The sequence below is a fragment of the Choloepus didactylus genome, chromosome 13 (assembly GCF_015220235.1).
Source record: "Choloepus didactylus isolate mChoDid1 chromosome 13, mChoDid1.pri, whole genome shotgun sequence".
NCBI classification, from domain to species: Eukaryota; Metazoa; Chordata; class Mammalia; order Pilosa; family Megalonychidae; genus Choloepus; species Choloepus didactylus.
In genome coordinates this window covers 14,371,034-14,393,300 of record NC_051319.1, presented here as the reverse complement: position 1 = coordinate 14,393,300, position 22,267 = coordinate 14,371,034, and the positions used below count along the sequence as shown (strand labels likewise).

The 22,267-nt window shown below is 35.5% G+C and overlaps 1 protein-coding gene across 3 annotated transcripts in view; it reads left to right on the top strand.

Annotated features, from left to right (window-relative positions):
• Window positions 1-22,267, top strand: part of AP3B1 (adaptor related protein complex 3 subunit beta 1) — a 405,767-nt gene that overhangs the window by 354,840 nt on the left and 28,660 nt on the right. For all 3 annotated transcript variants that reach the window (XM_037800786.1, XM_037800788.1, XM_037800789.1), the window contains 2 exons: window positions 5,628-5,859; window positions 13,954-14,038. In XM_037800786.1, coding sequence (XP_037656714.1) covers window positions 5,628-5,859; window positions 13,954-14,038 — 317 coding nt within the window. The remainder of the gene's footprint in view (window positions 1-5,627; window positions 5,860-13,953; window positions 14,039-22,267) is intronic.

Below are 22,267 nucleotides of genomic sequence, written 5' to 3'. Positions count from 1 at the left end.
TTTCCACCCCAAAGGCCAAACTCAAGTCTCCGATCTCATCATTCCATATCTACTAGGGCTATTGGAAATACATTCTCCCATTACAAGCTTGTTATCCCCCTCCAATTAGTGCCCTTACATATGACTAATTCTAGTCAATAGTAGGATGGGAGAGTAAATTATAGAAACCCAGTTTGAACTAGCTTAAGCAAAAGAGGTAAGTTACAGGAAGGAATGCTTTCTGTGTTTCACAGAAAACCAAGCATCAAGAAGAGTAGGGATATGTCTGGTCCTCAAGAACCATCCAAACCAAAGCTATCAACTATCTCTCATCTCTGCTTTTCTTTAAATTTACATTAATATTTTTTCTCACTGAACAACGTGGCAAGAAATGTGTCCACAGACATCATTAGAGTTTTAAATCTTAGAATTTTAGCCACCTGAAAGAGACTGGCTCAACTTCCCAGGTTCCAAATTCAAAAATCCTAGGGAAGGGACTTGTTGGGCCAGGATCCATTCCTGAAACAATTAACCATGTCCAGGTCATGATATGATGTAAGAACATACCAGCAACTTGAAGAACTGAATGTGAGAAGATTCCTAGAAGATGGTGGGATGTGTTGGGTAGAGAATCCCATATATCACCAGTACAGGGAGAGCATTGGGAGGAGAGCTCCCTCAGGAAATCAGTACTTTGTCTTGAACCAAATAAAAGCAACACTGAAACATTAAATTCTTCTTATTCTTGTCATAGGAACTTACGTGATTCTTTGTTGTCAGCTTTCAGAACACTTCTTGATAGGAGAATTCCATAGGAAAAAAAAAAAACACAAAAATAACCAGGTCATAACATGGACTTTACTAAAGGAAAGTCAAAGGAAAAAAACTAGTCTCTATGTATAGTAGAATTCTCATTAGCAAAGCCATTAACCCACATGATACCATTGTGCAGATTCCAAAAAGGCATCTTTGATTGTAAGTTGGATTTTTAGCCCTATTCATCCCTTCATTCAGTTGTAACTGCACACAACTTTATGTAGTGTTCCTACCAAGCCTTAATTTAGCCATTTGAAATAAGTGGAACTGGTAATTGTTGAATAACAAGGGAAAAAAAAAAAAATGGGTATCAAGGATGGTCTCAAATGTTACCCCAATTGCAAGCTGGTAAGAAGTTAGCCTTCCAAAGTTTCATGGGTATCTTCAGAAGACATGAGACTTCTGGGACAGAGACAAAGGACAGCTTGTTACTCACAGCAATAGAAGTAGCCAGAGTAATATGGTTTGTGCCACCTCTCCAAGCCCAAATTCCCACAGGGCAACATGATGAAGGCCAGGTAAAACCAACACTTGTAGTGTGTTGCTCTACAGGAAAGCAAACCTGCCCATCCTTTGCTCCAGAGGAGATGTTATCTTTTTGATTCTGGGCAGCAAACAGATCTGTCCCCTGCCCCAGAGGGAGGCACTTAACCTCCATCTTCCAAAGCTTTTGCTATGCAGACATCCTTGAAAAGATTCATTGCTCAGAAAATATATAGAAAAGCAAGAGACTTGTGGAGAATTGTTCCCCAACAACAAGGGAAGAATTTAATATTTGTGCCCCTAGATCAGGTGTCAGCAAACTATTTTAGGCTTTGCAACTACTCAACTCTGCTATTATAGCACAAAACAGCCATGGACAATACATAAATGAATGAGGGTGGTTGTGTTCCAGTAGAACTGTAAAAGCAGGCGACAAGCCTATAGTTTGCCAACCCCTGTTTTGTACAGATTTGTTATTTCTTACACCTAAATCCTCACATTTCAAAGCCTAAATCTAAGTCATTCTGTAATTAGCCTTTTTGCCTTTTTCTATTTTACATTTAATAAAATTATTGATATCTATAAAAAGTCATAAAAGCCATTCACAATGTTTAGCATCTTAGATGCTACAGATCATATATTATGTTCTGGGATATAGGTATCTAATCTGGTATCAAAAATATTGAACTAAAGTCTTGCTTTTCTGTCAGGATTAATGGATTAATACAGAAATTGCTGAAGGATTTATGACACCCACTAGTTTAATTGAACAAATATCATCGTGTAGTTCATCTAGATATTGGAGGAGGATGGCTTAATATGGGTTGTATGAATTTAGAAAACAAAGGTTAAGAATAATCAAACATTTTCAGTTAGTCCCTTTCTGTAGTTAAATATCTATTATTACATAAAGTGCCATTTTTGATACTGTTATTTTGGAAAAGACCATAGATCTCTCTGTATTACCACAGTCAATCTTTGCGGATTTCAGGAACAGCTTTTTTTTTTTTTTTTAATTTTTTAAATATTTTTGTGATAAAATACATACAACTCAAAATTTCCGATTTTAACCACTTTCATGTGTACAATTCAGTAATATTAAATTCACAATGTTGTGCTATAATCACTACCATCCATTGCCAAAACTTTTTCATCATCCCAAACAGAAACTCTTTACCCGTTAAGTAATAACTGCCTAATTCCACCCATACCCACCCCGAGAGCCTCTAATCTACCTTCTGTCTCTATGAATTTGCTTATTCTAGGTATTTCGTATAAGCAAAACCTTAGATATTTGTTCTTTTATGTCTGGCTTACTTCACTCAACATGATGTCTCCAGGGTTCATCCATGTTGTTGCATGTATCAGTATCTCATTCCTTTTTATGCCTGAATACTACTTCATTGTGTGTATTTGCCACATTTTGTTTATCCATTAATCTATTGGTAGACACTTGAGTTGCTTCCACCTTTTTGGCTATTTTGTGTTATACTGCTGTGAACATTGGTATAAAAATAGCTACTGAATCCCTGCTTTCTATTCTTTTAGGTATATACCTAGAAGTGGAAATGCTGGGTTAAATGGTAATTCTATGTTTAACTTTCTTAGGAACTGCTAAACTCTTTTCCATAGCGGGTACGCTATTCTACATTCCCACCAGCAGTGCACAGGGGTTCTTATTTCTCTGTTCCTTCACCAACACTTGTTCTTTTCTGCTTTTTACATAATAGTTATCCTATTGAGTATGCAGTGGTATCTCATTGTGATCCTAATTTGCATTTCAGGGAGGGTCTTTTTTAGATGTTGAATTGATTACAGTATGCTTCACACCTTGAATTTGGTTAAGGGTAGAAAGAATGAGTAGAGAGAATTATAGTGAGTATAGTGAGTTTCTTTCTTTTCATATCCCTTAACATCTTTCTAAAACAATTATAATAAAGCTGTAGAATTTTGAAACAAGGCAGAAAAACAAAATAAATGTGCTATGTGTCCCAGCATTAAACTGAGAGAGAGAATCAACAAACTAATCAAGTCATGTTGATGGCTCTCAAATGCTAAAGGTATACTTCTGAGCACCTTATATGATATTTAGAGCACTTATTCTTGGCTTTAGGAATTAGAGCTGCCTGTAAACCAAACCCCTGCTTCTGTTCTGCCTTATTGTATTACCCTACTTCTCTGTGACGTTCTAATAGTTTTCCCTCCTTACATTACTATTTCACCTTTCCTTCCACATATGTAGCCCAATCTTAATGTGAGTTTTCCACAGAAGTAAAACTGATTACATCAACATGTATTTAGGGATTTAATGAAAGCTGTGTCTCTGGAACAGTGTAGAAGAAATGAAAGACCGGATTATTGTCCCCAATATGCTTATTGTCTAATTAAGAAATGTGGTATTGAAAATGTAATCATCCAGTGAAGGGCTTGAATGTAAGGTTGACTCTCTGCTTCAGAGGCATGGGAATTCAATTTGAAAAGAGAGAAAGAGATTCTTGCTTAGTTATAAATTTTTAAATACAATATTATATTTAACTGTATAAACATACACACACGTTCTGTATATGTTTGTTTATTTTTATGATGCCTGCTGGATCTTTCAGTGGATGTTCACTGCTAAGGATTGGTGTCTTTCGTTATGCTATTCAACCCCTGAGAATGCATAAAGATATTAGAACTTAGAGTGAACATTGAAATAAGAATTTTGAAAACATTTTTTTTTCCAAAGAAAAGAACCTAGGCTTAGAAGTGAAAGTGCTTTGAAAACTTAAAATGCTAGACTGCTGTTATCATCATAAGAAAACTAAAGAAGAAAGACTAGGCTGGTTGCTCCATTTCTTTATACAACCAGAATTTGTAATTTTGCCAATAATGTATTATTTTTTGCAAATAAACTCTTTTGTACATCTTTAAGGTGATTATTTAAAATTGCCCACCATATAAGTTAAACTTTTTAATGATTCTTTTAAAGCACTATTTATCATTTGGCATATATGTTATTTAACTCTTGGATTTTTGTTGATGAGTTTTAAACTATGGCATTTTTTAATGTCTTCAGGTATCAGTGGCATAGTGAACATGTTCAGTAAATATGTACTCATACAATTACAATAGATAACCTAGTTTGGGAGAGCACACTTGTTAGAAAACTGTCTTGATTGGTCTGTTTAATTCCAAATTATCTAAAAGAAAAATAAAAGTTTGCCCATGTCAGGTGTTAAGCCCAATATCTAATACTTAGACTTTGAATGGAAACGTACCCAACACATGGTTACAAAATGGAAAGTGTTTCTTCATTTAATATGCTACCTATGATTTCAGTCAAAATGAGATTGAGGGGAGAATTTAATGAAGAGATTCTAAAGCTCAATGACAGATAAATGGATGTGATTAGCCAAGGAAATACTGAGAAACGGGTTGGGGGATAAGGGTAGATATGTTTTGCCAAATGTTGAATTATAGGGGTATAAGAAATAAAACAATGTGGTACTGGTTTAGCAGATCAATGGATAATAAAAGGCCCAAAAATGTCTCCCAAGTTCATAAATAATTAGAATGTTTGTATTTACAAATCATTGAGGAAAGCCTATTTATTAAATCATGTAAGGGTAATTGGTGAAGTATTCGGAGAAAAGGATTGTGTAGATTATTAATTATTAATGATTTATACCTAAATCAGTTCCACATGAATAGAGAGCTAATTATATTTTTAAAAATTGAAACCATGAAAGATCTAGAAGAAAACATACATGAACAGGTATCTGATCTCAAGGTAGGGAAGATCTTTTTAATCATTAAAGCAAAGAAAGAAACCACCTTAAACTGAGTCCCATGGCCTCCAGTTTAAAGTGAAAGAAATTCAGGGTGAAAAAGTTTAGAGTCAAGATTGGAAATAAAGGTGCAAGATGCTCATTACTGGTAGATGACATGAGCTTATAGTTCCAAGAAAATCAGCTGACAAACCATTAAAACTGATGAAGTTAGCAAGATGGTCAAAAATAAGAAAAAATTAATAGTGTATAGACTCTTTAAAAAAATTGAGTGTATTTAAATACCAGAGATGATTATTTTCTTCTTATGCTTATATTGTCAAAATATTTTAATATATACCTACACAGTGCAGAAAAAAATTTAATACTGCTTAAAAGGCATTTACTTTTTATTTGTATATAATTTCTGCTGATAACTATGTGCATGATAATCCTACTGATATTTGTTATTATGTATGGTTTATTTGATACTTTAGGGAAACCAGGAGTTAAATGTCACACCGTTTTTGCTTAATTTCTAAGAGAATTAATAACCATATTTACTAATTCATCTTTTTTTCTTTTTTCCATGTACAATAGGTCAGTACTCCTGTCTTTGTACCAATGAAAACTCATGTGCTGCTTCATCGAATGAGTGGAAAAGGACTAGCTGCCCATTATTTCTTTCCAAGACATCCTTGCATTTTTGGTGACAAGATGGTCTCTGTACAAATAACACTGAACAATAGTACTGATCGAAAGATAGAAAACATCCACATAGGGGAAAAAAAACTGCCAGCAGGCATGCAAATGCATGTTTTTAATCCAATAGGTAAATATTAATTCTCATTTAAAACTTTAGCTATATTTGATAACTAAATGTGTTCATTTTAAAAGTAGATTAATATGAATTAGCATACTCAGTTTATATTTGTTTCTACTTTTCAACCAAATTTATCATACAAGATAAATAGATTTCTTTGCCCTTAGGAAATCAGGTCCCAGCTTTGGTAATACCGGTAGTGATGAAACGCTAGTCCTGAAGAATCAAAGTTGCCATCTCATTATTTTTAATTCAATTTAATTGAGGTTGTTCACATACCATACAATCATCCAATGTGCGCACTCAATTGCCCACAGTACTGTCATACAGCTGTGCACCCATTATTCCAGAAAGAAACTAAAAACAAAAAAGAAAACTCAAATCCTCCTCTATCCCTAACCCCCCGACCTCCATTATTGACTCATAGTATTAGTATAGTACGTTTGTTGCTGTTGATGAAAGAAAGTTAAAATACTACTAACTATAGTACATAGTTTGCAGTAGGTATATATTCTTTCCTATATGCCCCTATATTGTTAACTCCTAGTTATAGTGTCATACATTTGTTCTAGTTCATGAAAGATTTCTCACATTTGTACAGTTAATCATGGACATTGTCAACCACAGGGTTCACTGTTTTATAAATTCCCATATTTTAACCTTCAGCTTTCCTTCTGGTGACACACATGACTCTAAGCTTCCCATTTCCACCAAATCCACACACCATTCAGCACTGTTAGTTACTCTCACAATAACATACTACCATCAAAACCTCTGTCCATTTCCAAACACTTAAGTTCAATCGAGTTAAACATTCTGTTCCTAATATGCAACTGCTCCCCATTCTTTAGCCTTGTTCTATTTCCTGGTCACTTATATTTCGTGTCTATCAGTTTACATATTATAATTAGTTCATATCAGTGAGGCCATACAATATTTGTCCTTTTGTGTTTGACTTATTTCACTCACTATAGTGCCCTCAAGGTCTCTTCATCATCTCATTTTTTTTTTTTAAGACAGTTTTGTTCACCCACCATACGTTCCATCCTTAGTAAATAGTCGATGGTTCCCTGTATAATCACATATTTATGCATTCATCACTATCACCACTATCTATATAAAGAAATCCCCATTTCTTCCACAGAGAAGAAGGAAAAGTCAAAGAAGGTAGAGAGATGAAAAAGAAAAAAATGACAGCCAAAAAAGCAAGAAAAGGAAAGATAGAATTAAACTAAAGTACAATAAAAGAGTCAGACAACATCACTAATGCCAAGAGTCCCATACCCCTTGCTTATGCCCCCCTCTTACAGGCATTTAGCCTTGGTATATTGCCTTTGTTAAATAGAAGGAAGCATAATTAATGTTTCTGTTAATTATAGTCTCTAGTTTGCATTGATTGTATTTTTTCCTCAATATCTTCCTATTTTTAACACCTTGCAAGGTTGACATTCATTTGTTCTCCTCATGAAAAAACATATTTGTACATTTTATCTCAATTGTTGAGCACTCTAGGTTTCACTGAGTTTTATACAGTCCCTATCTTTCCTCTTTCCTTCTGGTGTCCCACATGCTCCTAACCTTCCTCTTTTCAACCATACTCATAGTCATCTTTGTTCAGTGTACTTACATTGCTGTGCTGCCATCACCCAAAATTGTGTTCCAAACCTCTCACTCCTCTCTTTTCCTATCTGTCTGTAGTGTTCCCTTTAGTATTTCCTGTTGCGCAGATATCTTGTTCACAGACTCTCTCATTGTCTGTTTGTCAGAGAGTATTTTAAACTCTCCCTCATATTTGAAGGACAGTTTTGCCGGATATAGGATTCTTGGTTGGTGGTTTTTCTCTTTCAGTATCTTAAATATATCACCCCACTTCCTTCTTGCCTCCATGGTTTCTACTGAGAAATCCGCACATAGTCTTATCAAGCTTCCTTTTATGTGATGGATCGCTTTTCTCTTGCTGCTTTCAGGATCCTCTCTTTGCCTTTGATGTTTGATAATCTGATTATTAAGTGTCTTGGCGTAAGTCTATTCAGATCTGTTCTGTTTGGGGTATGCTGGGCTTCTTAGATCTGTAATTTTATGTCTTTCATAAGAGATCGGAAATTTTCACTGATTATTTCCTTTATTATTGCTTCTGCCCCTTTTCCCTTCTCTTCTCCTTCTGGGATACCCATGAAACCATTCAGGTGTTTCATGGTTTCATTCAGTTCCCTGAGATGTTGCTCATATTTTTCCATTCTTTTTCCTATCTGTTCTTTTGTGTATAGGATTTCAGGTGTCTTGTTCTCCAGTTTCTGAGTGTTTTCTTCTGCCTCCTGAACTCTGCTGTTGTATTTCTCCATTGTGGTTTTCATCTCTTGTGTTGTGCCTTTCATTTCCATAGATTCTGCCAGCAGTTTTTTCAAACTTTCAATTTCTACCTTATGTTCACCCAGTGTTTCCTTTATATCCCTCGTCTATTTTGTCATATCTTCCCTGAACTCATTGATTTAGTTTTTGATTTGATTTAGCATATTTCTTTGAAAATCTTTAATTGATTGTTTCATTAAAGTGAAACAATATCTCAACTTTATCTTGATTGATGTGTAAGTTTGTTCCTTTGACTGGGCCATATCTCTGTCCTTCCCAGTGTAATTTGTAGTCCTCTGTTGTCTAGGCATCTGGCTTCCCCGGTTACCCCAATCAGATTTTCCTAGACCAGAATGGCTTCACATCTCAGAATAGGGTTATATTCAGGGTGTATCTTAGAATGACAGACTTCCCTGTGAGGTTTCCTGTTGCTGTGCTTTTCCTAACCTGCCCAGCAGGTTGCATCTGTCAGCCTGTCACTCCTGACTGGTGTAAAGAGGTGTGGCCCCTTTAATTCTTAGGTTGTTTCTGTTTTTGCTGCAGACCCTGTGGTCTGAATTCAGTGGGAGGGGCAGGCCCTTGAGCTGGGCCCCACCTCCTTCCTCTTAGGGAAGATATACCCCCTAGGGAGCTATCTTCTGCATTTCAATAGTTTCTTTGTCTCTCTGGCTCTGTCAACTCCACCCCTGTCAGGGTCAGATCACTGCAAACTGAAAATGGCTGAGGCTCCACTGAGCCACTCAGATTGAGAGAGAGAAAAAGGAGAAGAAAGCCCCCCTTCAGAGCCCGTCCACGGCCCCCCAGTTTTGCCCGTTGGTCAGATAGAGCACCTGGTCTTCTGGGCTCTCCCTCCCGGGGCACAAGTGTTTTCTGGTTCTCTAAGGTCAGTCTCTAAAAGTCTCTGTGTTTTTTTTTTCTTTTTTTAATTTTTTTCCTCTCCATCAGCCCCATCTCCTCTCCACTGGGAGTGACCTCAGGGTACTTTGCTGCTTGTCTATGTTTGTAGCTTGTATTCAGCAGGCCACATTTGTTAATTAAAACCCCAGTTGGAGCTGGCCTGAGCTATATTTGCTCACTAAAGAATGCTGCTTTCTCCCACAGGGAGGTCCTGCAGCCCAGCCTGCCATGGGGGGAGGGGACTTCTGGCACAGTTCCGCAGTTTTTACTTACAGATTTTATGCTGCGATCTCAGCCATTCCACCCTTTCCAGGTTGGTGTATGATGTTTGGACAGTCACAATTGTGCCCCAGCAGTTGTTCCAGATTATTTACTGGTGTCCCACATGCTCCTAACCTTCCTCTTTTCAACCATACTCATAGTCATCTTTGTTCAGTGTACTTACATTGCTGTGCTGCCATCACCCAAAATTGTGTTCCAAACCTCTCACTCCTCTCTTTTCCTATCTGTCTGTAGTGTTTCCTTTAGTATTTCCTGTTGCGCAGATATCTTGTTCACAGACTCTCTCATTGTCTGTTTGTCAGAGAGTATTTTAAACTCTCCCTCATATTTGAAGGACAGTTTTGCCGGATATAGCAAAACTTGTTCCTTGTTGTTTATTAGTTGCTCCAGGGGACTAACTAAATTCCACACCTCTCTATGCCGCCATCTTAGGTCCTCCTCCACCATCTCATTTTTATCTGTATCACCTTCCTCCTTTCTCTCCTCCTAGTCAGCATCATTCTCTGCATTACTTTAGTTGGTTTGTTGTGTATTAAACTAAAGAAAATCCGTCTGTCTTTTTAAATACAGTACCTCCCCCATATATACCCTTCCCTGTTTCCTTTCACATTCTATAAAATGACAAGACAGAGAACACTGCTAGGATGTATACAATTCCGCTTCTCTTCCTTTCTTTGTGCAGAATATAGGAGACCATAGCATATTAGTGGTATTTGTACACATCATTTTAAAGTATTTTGAATCTGTTGACACCATTATCAGAATATTTTTACATTAAAAGAAAATCCAGAAGTCTCACTTTTCTTGGAGAAAAAGCACAAGATATGGCAGTGCTAGTCCTTCATTCCCATATGCAGCAACCAGCTGGTGCTGAGCAGCGGCTGTCACCTTAGATGCAGCATGTGCTTTCCAGGTTGCCTCAGTGCCCATTACATCATATTGTCTCCCCAGCTAGGTGTCAGTTGCCATTTATCATTCCCTTTGCATTTCTCTTTTTATATCCAGCTTGCTTCTCACATTTACATTATCTTCCTGGTTCTTGAAAGCTGCTATATTTGTAACCCCCTTTCTAAACAGTTTTTTCTAAAAGTATTTTCACTGGAAATACACTTTGTAAAAATTAAATATAGTAATTGGGTGTCTTACTTTGAGTTTGAAATGTTATAATAGTTAAAATGTCTCTCTCTATTCTTGCCATTTTTTGTAAGTTGAGGCAATTCATGGTTTAGTTGAGAGAAGCTTCAGATAAAACCTCAGTTAAAAGTGATACAAGGTTTATGTCATTGTATCCTTGAAATGCTGTAATCAGAAAGCTCTGCAGCCTCCTTTTTAATGTTACGTGAGCAAAGCCTATTGACCAGGATGAACTCAAATTAGTAATGTTTCTCTTATTCATCACTTCAATTGACAGTTTTTCATCATCTTCATCTGAGCTCTTTGACATTGCTGAATTCTCTCACATAGTTTCCGTACATCATTTAGTAAAGAAAGTCATTCTTTGTTTGCATTGTTTTTTATACAAAGAAATAAAACCATTCCTAACGAGTAAATCATACTGGAATTTTATAAGCAACCAAAGTGAAGAAGAGTTAAAGTAAATTGATTTCAGAATTCACTTAATGCCTTTTTTATAATTGGGTAATTAAGACACCATTTTAAAAATACAAAGTGTCCTGATTTTTATTTGTAAAGTTAATGTATTATTAAGGAATTATAGAATACCCCAGTTTGTGTTCTTTTTATTCCTTGATATCTAGCCTTTTTTGCCTAGTTAAAAAATTAGTTTAAGTGTAAAGCAGCTGATATATGTATTGTCTGAACATTGAAAATGTTATCCAAAGGTTAAAACAGTAGAACAGTGTTAACATTTCTTCGAGCTGGCATAATGAGTTGGTAGGTTGACCTTTTGTTGGCCTATGTAGAATAGAAGAAATAAATACATAAGTTTCATAGCATGGCCTTGACACAGAAATAAAATATGAATGTATACTACTGCCTCAGTACTAGTAGTAAGCTTTACTTTTCCTTTTTAGATTGATTTTTAAGATTTTGATGCCATTAATTGAATACTCTCAAGATACAAACTTCTTTCCTATGCAGTATGTATTTATATGTAACACCACCTAGTCCCTTTTTCCAGTAGATTCCAATAGGGTTACAGGGTATGATGTATCTAATTACTCCTCCAAATCCGTCTTAAAAATGCAGCAAAGATCAAGAATTATATTCCCAGGCATTTAAGAAATAAGAGAGGTAAGATATTTGTTTTATTTAATAAGACATCTGCACATCTTAAAGAGTCCAAGAACTTTCTTGTTTGCTATTTATCTGTTTGATTCTTATCTAAAATATGCACTGACTTTTGTCTGATCTTACCTTCCATGAAACTGGACTCCTTTCAAAGTATGAGGAATAACTTGCAATTTCTCCCCAAGACCAAATATATAAGAGATTAAAAAGTCACAAAGAATACCATTAAATTCTCTACACTATGTTCAATGAGATTATGTTAATAGTTGACAAATCTTAGCCCTGCTAAGATTTCACTACTTACTATAGAACTGTGACATCAAAGTAGATGATATCCCATGTGATTTCATTTTTCATTATTAATAGTGTTGTTTAATAGAGCCAGTGTTTTTTCAGCCATATTCATATAACTATCTCAAGTATATAGCAGAGAATTCAAAAGTATTATCTAACTATATATCCTAACCTGGTAAAACTTTCCCAATTTAGTAAGTTCCAAATATTATAAATATCCATTATATCAATAATTTTATGCTGATGACTTTGCTCTTGAAGCATCCGTATAATAAAACCTGCCATTGACTATGTACTGTTCTCCAGCTTAGCATGGCACTAAGCTAACAGTTAATTATCCTAAGACTGACTACAGTACCAAACCATGTCAAAGAAGACTATCAACAAGACCTCTTAAGAGCTGTCAGCTTGTCAAATGACATACAAGGAGATACAATGTAGAGAGATCTAAATCATGAATCCCATCATGTTTTGGAGATGACAGCATTTACTACCAATATGGTGTCAGGCTACAAACAAGACCAAACCCCAATATATCTGTGACACACAAGAAAGCATTAAGGTCACTGAACAATGGCCTTGATCAACTTGACTGACAGAGCTGAGAACTGATATTAGCGTGTAGCTTTAGAAGAAGTGCGAGAAAAGTATCATATTATTTACCTTACTGCAAAGCCTGTTTGCCAAAGTTTAGGCAGCAAGTGTTCTGGCACTTGAGTAGCATTTACTTGAGTAGCACTTGTTAGGTTTATAAACAATGAAATTCAGACTGGAACCAGCAAACCAACATACCTCTGAGCAACCCAATAGCATTTTTAAATCGGCATCAAATAGTGTCCTCTTACAATGCCTAATCTTCATTGAGCCTATGAGGTGTAAACATACTTCTCAATTTATTCAGCTTATCAAGTTATTCTTTGTCCCATTTGTGCCATCATCCATGTCATAGTTAATATTAAATGGCAAATCATACTTACCAACAAACCCTAAGACAGTGACAATCTACCAGATTAGCATTGTGCTTGCTAAAATGTAACTACATCTGGTAAGATGTATGCAGATTAGATAAAGCTAAATTAAAGCTACTGTATAATGTGACTCCAGTTACACTGTAGACTTTGAGCAAAGTGGAAATCAAAAATGGGTAGTTTCTATTTATGTATATTTATATACATATATACATACATACATACATATTTTTTAAGATCCCCAGATTATTCTAATGTATAGCCAGACTTTCACAAAAAGGATGAAAATTTTTGTTGTTTGTTTTAATTTATGTTTTATCATTGTCAACTAAACAATACCAGTATTGTGTTTTATTGTATATTGGTATAATTATTTCCCATACTTAGATGATAGATGAAGCTTCAGAAATTCCAAATCTATAAAATATCATCATATTATTTGTGTTTTTTCAAGATAATCTGCTACTAAATTCTGTTTCAGTAATTCTTTGAATAATACAATTAGACTTTTGGTTTCTATGCCAGTTCTCTTGATTAATTTCTGAGTACAACAACTTAATTTCTTCTTCCAGCTTTGCTTAAGCTTGCAATTTTAAATTTTGGGTTTTCTTTCAGTGGAAATGTGGAATATTGTTTTTAAATTTTACTTTTTATATCTAGAGTAAATATTCTATAGTTTTTAATAACATAGTGTCTTACAAGCTTCCAAAGTCCATTACATTTGTTCCAAGCAGGCAGTTTATTGCCTTCTCACTTTTAGTGCCTATAAAGACAATATTGCAAAACATGAAATTTTTCTCAGGAAAAGATTTGTTTCTGAAGCAAAAAAGTATAATGTGTTCACTGGAGTATTTGCAGAATTAAGTTGTGAAAAAAGAAAGCATTCAAGTAGGAGAGGAAGGCCACTTTATAATTTAGTTTAGTATCCTTACTTTGAAAAATGTCTTATAAACAATGATTAAATTTGATTGTTTTTAACTAAACAACAAACATTGCATAAATTTTCAGCATTTAGTTTGCCTCTTTTTTATATCCTCTGTGTTTAAATTATCTTATTTCCTAGAATCTCTTGAGCCTGAGGGATCCATTACTGTTTCAATGGGTATTGACTTTTGTGACTCTACTCAGACTGCCAATTTCCAGTTGTGGTAAGTTCAATTGTTCTTCTATGTTTTATATTACCTGTAATAGATAGTAGATCAAAAACTAGGCTTTCAAAAGCTTTTTTCTTTGAGAGACAAAACATTTAAACAAACTTGTTTTTCTTTGTCAATATTTAGACTGTTATAGAATACTTGTACAAATTGTGTGCAGTATGTATGTTTTTAGTTATTGTTATATAACTTACCATTATAATCTACCATATGATTGAAATTCATAGTTTGTTGAAAGAAGCCACTGCTAGTAATTTTAGCTTATATTACATCTACAATTTTGGAAAATTTATGAAAAAAATTCATGAGGAAAATTCAGGAGAAATTAAAAACTTTAATATTATTGAATAGCCCAGAGGACTTATCTTTTGAAACATCCTTTCTATTATGTTAGGCTTCTTAGAGTACTGTTCACTATGCCAGAACCTAAACCTCACCCTTTTTTTTTTTTTCACTTTAACTTAGAAACTGTTTTTGATAAAAATTAAATGGGAACATTTATGCAGTTGGCAAAGGTTTCACAGCTGAATGCTATTCAAAAGAGCGCTTTTTAGAATTGGATTTTGTCATTGTTAATGGATTTCCTAGAATATGAGGTTTCTATTAAAAGCTGTTTTCATGAATAATCCTTTCTGTATTTTTCTTGTATTCTGTGTACCTATATAATATTTTATGTATTTCTGATAAAAATCCAGGAGCTATTTGCAAATTAGCACCAAGTTATATTTATGCACCTTTGAGAATTCTTTAAATTCTTTCCTTTTATATTTTTCTGATCTACAGTATGATTTGTTATTTTTACGTGACTTTTTTTTATTCTGAAAAGAATTGTAATAATTTATTTACCTGAATTGTCGTCAGCTTAGAACAGAACTTGTTAGGATTAAAAATCTCTAAGTTTAGGAAATAGACACTTTTTAGTAAATATATAGATTAAATACAGTGAACCCTTCATTTTCATATACGTTTTCAGTTTACCAGCAATTCAAGCCTAATATTATACCATTTATTGCTGAGAACCTACAATGATGAATGTAAGTAATATAGCATAACACATTGATTTTATGCAGATCATCACCTTTATGTTTTGGGAGGTCTGCTATATTAGTGATATATAAAAACTGATTACTTTTTCCAACATTGCCTAGTAATTGTTTATTATTTTTCTATTAGACAAACAACACAGATCAATATTACTTAACACCAGACTATGAGTAACATCACTCTAAATAGATTTGCCTCCAGCACTAGAGGTACATTCATTTTAATGATTTGGACAATGTGAGCCCAATGACAAAGCTCATGCACCAAGTTAGGCCAAAATTAAGAACTGAAAAAAAAATTTCCTTTATCACTTTATATAAGGAACTTTGTATATTTCTGTGTCTTGGGATGTGTTTTTATTATTTTCATTGCAAAGACTTCTTTTGTATTCCACTGGACAGAATTTGCATTTTGTCTTTCACAAGTAACTAAGTCCTTTTGAGGATAAATATGTAGGGAAGTGTTTGATTTTAACTTATGTTGGGGAGTGATTGTGAACAGTATTTTTATCAGCTTGTTTTTAATGTTAGAAAATGGTAAATTTATTTCACTTAGAAAATAGTTTTAGCTATTCTGAGCATTTACAGTGATGTTTTTCTTATGTATATTTCTTTATTTTCTAAAATTTTTATTGCGAAGATATAAATTAGTTGTTTATTTTGCATTTTATTAGGTATTTTACTAAGCATGAATGCACACTAGATCAAAAATTATTTTTTTATATGTTCCAAAAAGAGCACTTTGTCTTGCATCAAATGTAATTGATCCTGAAGCAGTGTAATCACAATTACTCACTTTCTTAATTGGCCTGCCCAAAATCAGAAAATGGAAACCGATGGACAGTGTTTAAATCAATAGCTTCATAGTAGTGCTAGTGGGGGTAGCGAGATAGTGGTAATGGGTAGATCAATTGGTCTTAGGTGTCAATCACTGACTGTGCATTTTGCATAGTGAATAGCACTTTTTGCTTAGTGATGTGCTGTATTAGTCTTCGTAGTTCGATAAAAAGGTGGGGGGGTTGTGTGCAAGTATGGCTGATATTGAATTTTTTTCTTGAAATACATTATACAAATAGATACATAAAATTATGGGTAATAAAAACATATTTGATAAGAAGCCTTCAGAAATGCTGAGAACATAGACTATAAGTACACTTCTGTTTATTAATAGGAAAGGAACTAGAGTATGATAACCATATTTTAGCCCCTAGATTAATTCTATATTATTATAATTATTACAGTTACATGATATATATGGATAATAAATATGTGGCTATATAGTTATTGATAAGCATGAATGTCTCTCTTTTGCTCTTCACTTTAAATGGTGATCAAATTAAATTCTTGATTAAATTTATTGATATTGAAAATATGTATGATATACATAAGTATATATCTCTAAAAGTAGGTGTAATACATATTCCATCATGGCAGGTATTAATATATTAACTAGTATTAAAAATAATACGGTTTGGCTCAAGTTAGAGGACTGGCATCCACCTGTCTTTTGCCAAAAAGTCCATTAAAAAGACAGAAAATACATTCTTTTAAAAAGAATGTACAACACTAAAAGAAACCAGACAGAATACCATTAGATGACCAGAATTGTAAAGAATTGTTGGCATTTAGAAAGCAAATGAGATCAGATAAACAATAATGGAAAATAAAAGCCACAAGGCAAAGCTCTCATGGGAGAAAACCACTATAGTGGTAAGAACAAATCTGGGTAAAATATCAAGCACAAGGTGAACAAGTAAAAGAAAAGTTAGGGTTCTTAAGATAGTCATGAGGGTAAAGAACTACTTCCAACCCCCAGTTCCCCAATCTTACCCCTAGCAGCAGGACATATTTAATCTGAATCCTAAGAATTAAACTGTAAAGAAAGTGAACCATTTTTCTACTTGATACCGAGGCCTAAGAAAGCAGCAGGATGTGATATTGCAGAGGGGAGTCAGGGATGGATGGAGATTATATGAAATGCAGTTCTATCCAAGAAAGAAATATCTCGGGTCCTCTACCATGAGAATAAAGCCAATCTTATATATGTCAGTGGAGAGGAAAGGATGTTGCCTTCCTACTTCCCAACTTCATGTCCATGTAACCAGTTAGTGTCTTACCCACTTATAGTAAAACCAGTCATCCCATTCAGAATAGAGGAAACCCATGTAATGATATTTGTCACTATTTACCAAGCATGTTGTAAACACTTGTGTTATATGTGTCAATTTATTTAATTCTCAAAACAAACCTATGAGTTAAGCATTATTATCCCCATTTTACAAGTAAGTAAACTGAGGCATAGGAAGGTTAGGAAACGTGTCCAGAGTCTGAGAGCTAATAGATAACAGCACTTGCCGTGTGTGTTAATTCAGCTCAGTGCTTCCTTATAAATACAAATGGACAGCTTAGGATGACCAGAATTCTGAGGGAAAGCAGAAACTTGAAAGAGAGGAGCTCAAGATGAATATAAAGACTTACTGGCTGTGAAGAGAAAAGGCAGTTGAAGAAAGAGGATAGATACCTTTAAAAATTATAAATAGTATCATCTGATTCAAGAGAACACTACATCCATAAAGTAAAAACATACTGCTTGAAAATTTTTTAAGTATTCTTAAATTTGAGTAAATGTGTAATAGAATGGACATAGTTGAATACTGATTTAGTGTTCTGGAAGAAAGAGCCAAGGAAATCAGCTAGAACAGAAGGGGAAAAGTAAAAGAGATGGAAAATATGAAAAAAAGGTTAAAAGAATCAATTCATCTAATAGGAGATCTGGAAAGAAGACAAAAGACAATGAGAAATTTTTCCTATGCAAAAGAAACGCACAAGCCTTCAGAGTGAAAGGGCCTATCAAAAGCCAAACAGGAAGAATGTGAAAAACTATTTTTAAAAAACTCACATTCTCTTCCAGAGAGGAGAATACAGCTTACCTAAAAAGAACAAGAATGACAATCAGATTCCTCATCAATACTTTCATCATTCCTGGGGGCCAGAAAAGAAAATACATGACCCTTAAAAATTTGAGGAAACCAAATAGACGTTTTTCAAACAGCCAAAAATTTTGATTGGTTTACCATCCATAGACATTTTCTGAAAGTTATTCAAAGATATACTATAGTAGACTTTTTTTAATCTGAGACATAGAAAAACATAGAATTGAAGAAAATATTAATCATAAACTGGAACCAAAAGTCCCAAGACGGACAGGTATGAAAAGAAATGATATTGTACTAGGATTCTTGTCATGTTTAGCAAAAAGATTGATTGATGACAAAAAGAGGTTTAAATATAGTTTAAATTTTTAAAGATAATCACTAAAATAATGTAAATATGATGTATTATAACTTCCAAATAAATGAAAAGAAGAAGAAAAGGAGTAATTAAAACATGATATATTTAACAAAGTCAAGGGTGAAGGGTGGGTTAAAAACAGCAAATGGAAAACAAATTAAGATGACTAGAATGGGCTACACATACTAGTTATCACAATTCATGTCAGTGATTTAAATTCCATTTATATTAAATAGGTAAAAAACAAAATTCAGCATATGCATTTATAAGAATGACACCTAAAAGACAATGGCACAGAAAAGTTGAGAATAGAGATGAAAACAATTTTTATATATCAGAAAAATGATAAAATGAAAGCAGGTGAGGCGGGGCAAGATGGCAGACTGGTGAGCTGTATGTTTTAGTTACTCCTCCAGGAAAGTAGGTAAAAAGCCAGGAACTGCGTGGACTGGACACCACAGAGCAATCTGTCTTTGGGCATACTTCATACAACACTCATGAAAACGTGGAACTGCTGAGATCAGCGAAATCTGTAAGTTTTTGCGGCCAGGGGACCCGCGCCCCTCCCTGCCAGGCTCAGTCCCGGGGGAGGAGGGGCTGTCAGCTCCAGGAAGGAGAAGGGAGAATTGCAGTGGCTGCTCTTATCGGAAACTCATTCTACTGATTCAAACTCCAACCATAGATAGACTGAGACCAGACACCAGAGACTCTGAGAGCAGCCAGCCCAGCAGAGAGGAGACAGGCATAGAAAAAAAACAACACGAAAAACTCCAAAATAAAAGCAGAGGATTTTTGGAGTTCTGGTGAACACAGAAAGGGGAAGGGCGGAGATCAGGCCTTGAGGCGCATATGCAAATCCCGAAGCAAGGCTGATCTCTCTTCCCTGTGCACCTTTCCTTAATGGCCCTGGTTGCTTTGTCTATTAGCATTTCAATAACCCATTAGACCTCTGAGGAGGGCCGTTTTTTTTTTTTTTTTTTTTTTTTTTAAATCCTTTTTGCTTTTTCTAAAACAATTACTCTAAGAAGCTCAATACAGAAAGCTTCAAAGAATTGAAATTTGGGCACGTCAAGTCAAGAGCAGAACTAAGAGAGCTCTGAGACAAAAGGCAATAATCCAGTGGCTGAGAAAATTCACTAAACAACACAACTTCCCAAGAAAAGGGGGGTGTCCGCTCACAGCCACCATCCTGGTGGACAGGAAACACTCCTGCCCATCGCCAGCCCCATAGCCCAGAGCTGCCCCAGACAACCCAGTGTGACGGAAGTGCTTCAAATAACAGGCACACACCACAAAACTGGGCGTGGACATTAGCCTTCCCTGCAGCCTCAGCTGAATGTCCCAGAGCTGGGAAGGGGGAGCAGTGTGAATTAACAGAGCCCCATTCAGCCATCATTTGAGCAGACTGGGAGCCTCCCAACACAGCCCAGCAGCCCAGAACTGCCCTGGGGGGACGGCACTCACCTGTGACATAGCACAGTCATCCCTCAACAGAGGACCCGGGGTGCACAGCCTGGAAGAGGGGCCCACTTGCAAGTCTCAGGAGCCATACGCCAATACCAAAGACTTGTGGGTCAGTGGCAGAGACAAACTGTGGCAGGACTGAACTGAAGGATTAGACTATTGCAGTAGCTTTAAAACTCTAGGATCATCAGGGAGATTTGATTGTTAGGGCCACCCCCCCTCCCCGACTGCCCAGAAACACGCCCACATACAGGGCAGGCAACACCAACTACACACGCAAGCTTGGTACACCAATTGGGCCCCACAAGACTCACTCCCCCACTCACCAAAAAGGCTAAGCAGGGGAGATCTGGCTTGTGGAGAACAGGTGGCTCGTGGACGCCACCTGCTGGTTAGTTAGAGAAAGTGTACTCCACGAAGCTGTAGATCTGATAAATTAGAGATAAGGACTTCAACTGGTCTACAAACCCTAAAAGAACCCTATCAAGTTCAGCAAATGCCACGAGGCCAAAAACAACAGAAAATTATAAAGCATATGAAAAAACCAGACGATATGGATAACACAAGCCCAAGCACCCAAATCAAAAGACCAGAAGAGACACACCTAGAGCAGCTACTCAAAGAACTAAAGATGAACAATGAGACCATAGTACGGGATATGAAGGAAATCAAGAAGACCCTAGAAGAGCATAAAGAAGACATTGCAAGACTAAATAAAAAAATGGATGATCTTATGGAAATTAAAGAAACTGTTGACCAAATTAAAAAGATTCTGGACACTCATAGTACAAGACTAGAGGAAGTTGAACAACGAATCAGTGACCTGGAAGATGACAGAATGGAAAATGAAAGCATAAAAGAAAGAATGGGGAAAAAAATTGAAAAACTCGAAATGGACCTCAGGGATATGATAGATAATATGAAACGTCCGAATATAAGACTCATTGGTGTCCCAGAAGGGGAAGAAAAGGGTAAAGGTCTAGGAAGAGTATTCAAAGAAATTGTTGGGGAAAACTTCCCAAATCTTCTAAACAACATAAATACACAAATCATAAATGCTCAGCGAACTCCAAATAGAATAAATCCAAAAAAACCCACTCCGAGACATATACTGATCACACTGTCAAACATAGAAGAGAAGGAGCAAGTTCTGAAAGCAGCAAGAGAAAAGCAATTCACCACATACAAAGGAAACAGCGTAAGACTAAGTAGTGACTACTCAGCAGCCACCATGGAGGCGAGAAGGCAGTGGCACGATATATTTAAAATTCTGAGTGAGAGGAATTTCCAGCCAAGAATACTTTATCCAGCAAAGCTCTCCTTCAAATTTGAGGGAGAGCTTAAATTTTTCACAGACAAAGAAATGCTGAGAGAATTTGCTAACAAGAGACCTGCCCTACTGGAGATACTAAAGGGAGCCCTACAGACAGAGAAACAAAGACAGGACAGAGAGACTTGGAGAAAGGTTCAGTACTAAAGAGATTCGGTATGGGTACAATAAAGGATATTAATAGAGAGAGGGAAAAATATGGCAAACATAATCCAAAAGATAAGATGGCCGATTCAAGAAATGCCTTCACGGTTTTAACGTTGAATGTAAATGGATTAAACTCCCCAATTAAAAGATATAGATTCGCAGAATGGATCAAAAAAAATGAACCATCAATATGTTGCATACAAGAGACTCATCTTAGACACAGGGACACAAAGAAACTGAAAGTGAAAGGATGGAAAAAAATATTTCATGCAAGCTACAGCCAAAAGAAAGCAGGTGTAGCAATATTAATCTCAGATAAAATAGACTTCAAATGCAGGGATGTTTTGAGAGACAAAGAAGGCCACTACATACTAATAAAAGGGGCAATTCAGCAAGAAGAAATAACAATCGTAAATGTCTATGCACCCAATCAAGGTGCCACAAAATACATGAGAGAAACATTGGCAAAACTAAAGGAAGCAATTGATGTTTCCACAATAATTGTGGGAGACTTCAACACATCACTCTCTCCTATAGATAGATCAACCAGACAGAAGACCAATAAGGAAATTGAAAACCTAAACAGTCTGATAAATGAATTAGATTTAACAGACATCTACAGGACATTACATCCCAAATCACCAGGATACACATACTTTTCTAGTGCTCACGGAACTTTCTCCAGAATAGATCATATGCTGGGACATAAAACAAGCCTCAATAAATTTAAAAAGATTGAAATTATTCAAAGCACATTCTCTGACCACAATGGAATACAATTAGAAGTCAATAACCATCAGAGACTTAGAAAATTCACAAATACCTGGAGGTTAAACAACACACTCCTAAACAATCAGTGGGTTAAAGAAGAAATAGCAAGAGAAATTGCTAAATATATAGAGACGAATGAAAATGAGAACACAACATACCAAAACCTATGGGATGCAG